This window comes from Colias croceus, chromosome Z, assembly GCF_905220415.1.
Source record: "Colias croceus chromosome Z, ilColCroc2.1".
Taxonomy (NCBI): domain Eukaryota; kingdom Metazoa; phylum Arthropoda; class Insecta; order Lepidoptera; family Pieridae; genus Colias; species Colias croceus.
The window spans coordinates 16,688,036-16,696,153 of NC_059568.1; the positions used below are offsets into that span (position 1 = coordinate 16,688,036).

General features: G+C 33.6%; 1 protein-coding gene across 2 annotated transcripts in view; it reads right to left on the minus strand.

Annotated features, from left to right (window-relative positions):
- Positions 1-6,822, minus strand: part of LOC123704944 (cAMP-specific 3',5'-cyclic phosphodiesterase 4A-like) — a 95,773-nt gene extending 88,951 nt beyond the window's left edge. For both annotated transcript variants that reach the window (XM_045653447.1, XM_045653448.1), the window contains exons 1-2: positions 6,398-6,822; positions 3,249-3,294 (exon numbers count right to left, since the gene is read on the minus strand). In XM_045653447.1, coding sequence (XP_045509403.1) covers positions 3,249-3,294; positions 6,398-6,517 — 166 coding nt within the window. In that variant the 5' untranslated portion in view covers positions 6,518-6,822. The remainder of the gene's footprint in view (positions 1-3,248; positions 3,295-6,397) is intronic.
- Between the last annotated feature and the right edge of the window lie 1,296 nt (positions 6,823-8,118).

Below are 8,118 nucleotides of genomic sequence, written 5' to 3' on the forward strand. Positions count from 1 at the left end.
AATCTTTACCGAGATTCTACCTCCAGCCTTTCTTCCTGATAGACGTATCATATAATTTATACTGCGCCGTAATTAAACTTTTATTACGATTTATCGAAAATGGGCTTGTACCAGATTTTTTTATTAAACCCGCAACGGACATTTAAATAAATAATAAATAATAAAATTCTTTATTGACATAATTACACAGGTCTAAATAATGAATCCTTTGGCTCCCGAACTAGTTATAAACTGTGTCTCAGGAGCCAGAGGCTTCTCCCAATATTGATCATAATATTATGTCTATAAACTAAACTAAAAGCTCTAAAATAACAAAATTAATAAAGAAGTAAGTTAAATTATTACGTAAGCGCATTTGTGTATCTAGATGAATGTGAGTGAGTGTGTGTGTGTGTGTGTGTGTCTGGGTGTGTGTGTGTGTGGGTGTTTGTGTGTGAGTGTGTGTGCATGTGTGTATGTGTGGGTGTAGTTGTGCATATATTATGTTGTAATTTATAAACATTTTTTGTTGGTGTGATTTATTATATTGTAGCGGCTTTATATATTTAGGATAGCGGAAATTAAACACCGGATTGACAACCTCTTTATATTCGAGCCAATTTAAGACTGAAGTACAATTAGTGACACAATACATATTAATGTTATATGATGCATGACCTAATAAGTAACCTGTAATGTGCTGACGGCACATAGCTTTCCCCTAAATTTGGAAAAAAATTATACATTGAAAAAAATTTTTTTAACAATAATTAATATTAAGTAGGTACTTGTATAATATAATAATCATCACAAACATAAAAAATAATCTTTATACATGAATAAGCATGAACTTTCAATTTCTAATCACAAAATTGTCTAAAAAAATCGCAAAAGGTCTATATAATAAAATGTGTATATAAAAGTGTATAGCAAAAAACAACATTATACAGTTAAAAATGTAAATAAAACAATAGATATAAATGTAAAAATAAAATTGAAAAGTTAATATAAACATAATGCATTGATATAAAAAATAAAATAAACATGTAAGTACTTCTAATTACAATTTAAATCTTACGACAGGTTTAACAATGCGACCTGATCGTGTTACAGTCGGCAAGTTGTTTACATTAGGCGCTTGGGCTACCGTATTCGGACTATAATAATTGTCATCAATGTTTATTATAAAGGCTGGTTTAAGTCGATCAATACTAATTATGTTCTCTTTGTCTGCTTGTAATATTTTGAAATATTTATCATTTCTTTCCAAAACTTTGTAAGGTCCTTGATATGGAGGTGTCAGCGATTTAACCATTTTGTCACAACGTACAAATACATGTGTGCATTTTTGCAATTCTGGGTGAACAAATATATTGCGTTTACTGGACTCTCTTTTAGGAACTGATGATATGTTGTGTATTTTCTCACGCAGTTGGCTAAGGAATGTTTCAGTCTCGGAAATATTAGGCTTTTGCAGCTGGAAAAAATCTCCGGGTAATCTTATTGCTTCGCCATAAACCATTTCGGCGGCACTTGTCTGAGTGTCGTCTCGTAGACTCGCCCTTAGTCCAAACAAAACAGATGGTAATTGTCCAACCCAGTCGACTGTATTACCTCTACACATAAGAGCTGTTTTTAATACTCTGTGCCATCTTCTTGTCCGGCTTAGTTATAGCATTTAAGCGTCGATAATCTCCACAGGGTCTAATATCTCCGTTCTTTTTCATTACTACATGTAAAGGACTGGCCCAGCAACTTTTTGAAGGTTGACAAATCCCCATTTCTTGCATTCGCTGAAATTCTGCGCGAACTTTATTGTATTTGTCAGGCGGTAGAGGTCGCGGTCGCGAAAAAACGGGTGGGCCGCTTGTTTCGATGTGATGGACTATAGAATGTCGTGGAGTCTCTATGAAACGCATTGGCTTAGTTATGTTCGGAAATTGCGATAACAGATCACTATATTTATGATTAAAGTCGATTGTGTTCACTGGTATATGTTTACTCAAAGTTACTGAACCGATTACACATAAGTTTGTAACTGTATCAATTAATTTTTTGCGATGAATGTCCACTAAAAGTTTGTAATGTCCTAAAAAATCAGCACCTAATATTGCTTGTTTCACTTCAGCTATAATAAAAGTCCACCGGTAAGGTCTACGTAATTTTAAATCTAATGTAAGTGTCTTTACACCATAAGTCTTTATAACGCTTCCGTTAGCAGCGTATAACTCGTAATTATCGCACTTCGGTCGCTTATGCAGAGTTTTAGTCACAGGTATCACTGATATATTTGCTCCCGTGTCAATTAAAAATTTTAGTCCCGATGTTCTATCGGTAATGTTAAGGCGGTGCGATGGCTTAATAGTGCAAATCTCCGCCTGCGATTGCACTCTTTTTAGTTTTCCTGCTGTTTAGTTTTTTTATTCCAAGCACACGGCTCTATACATTTGTTAGCTCTATAATAAAATCGCGCGTGGTAATAACAAAGACTGTCGGCGCTCCGCGGCTCACGCCGTATCATGTTACGTCCACGGGATATAGGACGATAGCGATTATGAATATTATTATTTCGTTTTCTGTGACGAGTTGTTTCCATATTCTGCAATTCAATTATTTGTCTTGATAACTGAGCTACATGCTCTTGTAGTTTGCGAATATGGGCTTGTTCGCACCAAAATTCTGATGATGTAGCTGTTCTCTCGGATGCTGTGCTTGCTGACGGAGCTCTATTTTCAGTTGTCATTTTTATTTTTTCTTATGGCTTCGTGTAAAGTCCGGGGTCACGAAATACGTTGTCAGGTTGTCGTGTTGTCAGGCGTTGTTGTTTGTCAGGTGTTGTTGTCGGGGTCACCAAATTGTAGCGGCTTTATATATTTAGGATAGCGGAAATTAAACACCGGATTGACAACCTCTTTATATTCGAGCCAATTTAAGACTGAAGTACAATTAGTGACACAATACATATTAATGTTATATGATGCATGACCTAATAAGTAACCTGTAATGTGCTGACGGCACAATATCTAAATTGATTGATTGATTTATTTATTACATTGATTAGAACTTTAATTTGCAAATGTTGAAGTTCGTACTTTTACTCGCTGTTCCAGTTTATCAGAGTGCGTAATGCAATGCCTCTCTGCTTGGATAGTGCTTCGTTAACGTTTGCCCACATATATTATGTACTATACTACCTGTACAGTTGCCACCTCTATTGAGATCTGCCATTATCACCAGTGGTATAAAAACTATTGCGTATAAGTACTTACCTATGGTTTCGGATTCATCGGAGAACACCGATTGATCGTCGATTTTCTGCAACAGAAATTGAATTTTAGTAACTGATATTTGATTAGAGCTTTTGTATGTCGGTTGGATAAAAGATAATTAAGAAAAATAAAATCTTGAGCATTTTCTACGAGCGCAAATAGCTTACACCGGCGTCCAGGATCTTGATACATTTCGGACAAAGGTCTGACAAAAATCGAGATTTGACCAGTTAGTTATAATAAATTAATCATAAGTAGGTATTTAGTAATTTTATATACCTTTTAAGCAGTTATTTAAAACCATATATCCATTTTAAACAGAAGTAGTAACTTCTACCCAGTTTTAATACTTTTGTGCCTCTTTTTAAATCCCAGATTTTAGACCGTTTCAATCACGTCTGTCCCAATTAAAATAGGTTAAAAGGTTCAGGTTAGTTGACGGATGGGCTTATATGGATTTAGTCGTGTGTGTTTTGAATTCATTTTTCCATTCTGCTAACATAGATACCGCTGCTGTATAAATTTTGAATGCTAAAAGCAAACTCTATTTATCAGTTATCTACAATCCATTATCTAATGACACGCCATTAAATATTAAGGATATTCATAACTGACACTTGTCAATTCAGCTCCACCGCGTCCGTCCGAGTCCTTAAGACCTTACTATGAAGTAAATATAATCCAATGATAATCCGTTATAAATAAACCACATTTATATGCGCGTGAGACTGTCACACATCCAATAATAACCGTTCTGTCGTTTCTGTACTTTGGATTTATATATATCCTATAAAAATAGTGCGAATATTTGCAGACGGGTGGTGTCGTTTTGATATCTGTGACAGAAGTGAACCGCCGACGCGAATAATATTTTACGATATTATCTCATTGGAAAATGAGGAAGGATGATTCAGCCCAGTGTGTAGTATTTCACTGCAAAATCTGGTTTCATTTCAATGCGCTGCGAATATAGAATTGATCAATTTCATTTATTCCCACATTTCTATGCTGTGGCTGGTTGTTGACCCAGGTCGTCCAGACGTTAGATATTGTTGTCTCATACCGCAGGAATTTATTCTTCTAATTACTTCGACGATATAACTAATAAGTAATACAGTTACTACATCTATAAGAAAACTATCCACTCTTCTAGGGGTTACGTGTAAACTTTTATGCATCCAAGCTACATTTTAATATTTCGACAAATGTTCCGTGCCTATATTATTGAACTGTTCGCATTCTTCGGTCGAAGAGGGGCGAAACAAGAATGCCTTCGCCCATACATTGCAATTTGCGGACAAATCGCCACTTTTGCGTCAATTAAATTCCATCGCCAGTCAAGCGCGTTACAACAGCGGTGTAGAGGTGGAAAACAATAGATTCCTAGACGTTTAGTGCGCAGTTAAGGTAGGTCCGAAATATTAGTTGAAATCGCTCGTCACTTTGTAGTTTGTGCTGCATTGTTCATGCAAAGGTATTTACCGTTCATGAAATATTGCTTTCGCATTTGTGGCGTTGCATAATTGGATTATATAAACAAATCGCAATTAAGACACAGAAAAAAAAGTTCTATTACGAAAAGGTCAAAATAATGTGAGTCTTAATTTTCATAATCGTCAATGAAGAGGCAAAAATTGAATATTTTAATTTTATTGGAATTTAATAATAGATTTATTAAGAGGGCCAAGGGTATTGAAAGCAGAGAGCACAAACATAAAAGTGCAATATTTAAAATGAAATTGACAAAGTTCCCTTTGAAGCTATTCAATGAGCTTTTCAAACTATTTGTGTAGCATTTCAACGCAATAGAAGTTTCATCCGCATGTTTTAGCGTCTCAATTAAGAGTTGGGACTCTATAATTTTATTCATGTTGTTTCCATGTTTATTTTCTAGATAGCTTATAGTGTATAATATTAAGAGTACACTATTAGTTTTATAAAATAATTGTAATACATTTAATATTTATTATATTTTATGATAAATAAATTACAGTCATTTTCTAGAATGAGAAAATGAATTATTTTTATTGTGACCTTAGGATAGTTTTAATAAATACTATAGTTTTGTTTTAAATACAGAAATAAATATCTTTTTAGAAATTAATAAAGATGATAGTTTTAAGGTACCTATGTTTTATTATTTGCTCTAGGCTCTTCTCATATTTCAGTATAATTATAGTGGTTAAATAGTTTCATTTGAATGACTTATTGTGGTTTATTTTACTTTATTGATTAAATAATAAAATATTGATACTGAATTAGTCAAACCAACATTTTTATTTGTTATCCATTTTTGTCACGCTAGTTCTATTATGGAAATTTATATTCTGTTCGCTCAAATAAAACATTTCTCATAAGATTTTGAAATATTTTAATATTTTAATGATAAAAGACTAATAATGTAATGTTATTTTTTTTAATAGATATTTTCTGTATTTTAGCATGTTATTCATTTTTACTATTGTATAATAAAGATGAGATTTTTCCTGAGATAATGTTCTCCAAATCATTTAATAAATCTATAAATTAAATTAGTTTGTTAGATTTAACATGTACAGTAGATAAATTTAATTTATTAAATTCTAAGGAGCCCCAATCATATAAAAATTAAAATATTTAATTGTTAACTGTACATAATTTCAAAATGTTTATTGTACAATCCATTTATACGGATGAAATATGAGCATTCATGCCGTTAAACATATAATATTAGACAGATTCAAGGATTTTATCTCTATGTAAATACTACATTTTGTTGTTTATAATTCAATGCAAACACAAATTGAATGAATATCACCTTTATATAAGGATTGTGTCATGTGGAAGGCTTGCTAATATAGTTAGCAAATATTCAGAGTGAAAATCAACTTTCACTGTGTCACACAAACATGCCCATGAGTGACATCACGCAAATAAACACTAAATATAATAAGCCGTGATAAAATTGCTAATGCTCTACACACCTAACTCACTCTACGTACGGCTGATTAGCATTTTATAATCAATAACAATTTGCTAATAACACGTCGGTTATAACTACGAAAAAAAACACGGCACAAACGCATAATAAATGAATGAATGCTGCAAATAAATAGCGATGCTCTTGAAGAGGTTATGACGAGTAATGTATAGGAAATTGGAATGTTTACCAGGGTGTCTTGATCCCCGAGCTCGCGATAGTAGGACTCGCTGCTACTCCGCCTGCTCCCAACGCACATAGCACGTCTAAAAAAACCTGACAGCATTGAACAAAATCCACATTGTTGCATAGTTCTATTTTATGTGACAACCAAACAACCGATTATAAGTCTAAGTTGGAAACCGCGGAGGCCGACGGCAAGATTTTCGTCCACCGGGGTGAAACGCGAAGGAAAACGAAAACTCTTTACATTTTGAGAATTGAAATAACACGAACGAATACAAGAAATCTACGGAAACACATTATAACTCATGACAAAAGCTGATATAGAGTCTAAATTAAGATAAATCTGGGTAGTCGTCAGCACGCGGCGATCGTACCGATGGCTGGCAAACAACTACGCTGTGAACTACATACGGCCATCAGCCGTGGACGGCTGCCTTGCGCTCCGCGAAATACAAGCGCGCGTCAAACTCAACAACAACAGTCAAAACTCTATTGTCTATGCTACACTCTGTGCTCTACGTGCTCTGTATTTTGAAGGTATTTTGTTAAATAATATTATTATGAAAAAATATTATCTTACATTAATAAAAAAATAAAGAGAATAAAATCATCTTTAACATTAAATTTTTGGAGATTAGCTTTTACCTTTTTTTTTCCCGCGTCGCTAATATAAAAATAATTCGGTGTTGCCAGCAAACCCCACAGGATGGCGCCGCAATCCGCGCGACGCGGCCGCGGCCGCCAACGAAATATTTTATGAGTTTTGTTTTACTCAATTTACTCATAACTGGAAAATTAATGTGAGTTCCAGTATTAGGTAATTTATTAAAAGATTGGAACCCAAAATTTAAGATTTAATGCTTGTTTAACTATATTCCCTACAGTCATATTATTTTCGCTTATAATTAATTTTATTTGTTAATTAACATTCATACATTCAAAGATTTTTGAAAATTCACTTTCTTCAACCGTGAATCGAACTACCTACTTACCTAAAAATTAAAAAAAAATTGTTACCTACTTTTTAGTTTTTATTCCAATCGGTACAAATAGCCCCCTAAACTAGTATTTTCTATACCATTGTATCCATAAAATATTTTCAGTACGGTCTACTATGGGCCTTAATCAACGTCTACCTACGAAAAATTGTCCGTCTGTCAATAATAGTGAACAACCAGTAGGTAATAATTATAACTTTCTCAAAGTACCTAACCCCCGAAGATGTTTTAAGACATGAATTTTAGGTAAGAAAACAGTTTCGTTTCTTTTAGTACCAATTAATTGTGCGTGAATAGAGCACGAATAAAATTGATGAACACCATCTTACTGTTCTGTGATGAACACACAGTATGAAACAGTAATAGCGCCATCTATGGGAATTTTTGGAGTGAGTCATAAATTATTATTTTTTATCTGTTCAATGGTGTTCATGTTCATTAGTCATTATCTTCCCTTAGATCTTCCCATAGGAATAAGATGTTTCATCGCTGTATAAAGTAGCATTAAATACTCTTTAGCCTACTGTATAATTACCAAATTCTTTACTAATATTATAAAGCTGATGAGTTTGTTTGTTTGTTTGTATGTTCGTTTGAACGCGCTCATCTCAGGTTCTCAGGAACTACCTACTGTTCCTATTTGCAAAATTATTTCGGTGTTAGATAGCCAATTTATCGAGGAAGGCTATAGGCTATAGGTATTATATGTATATCATCACGGTAAGAC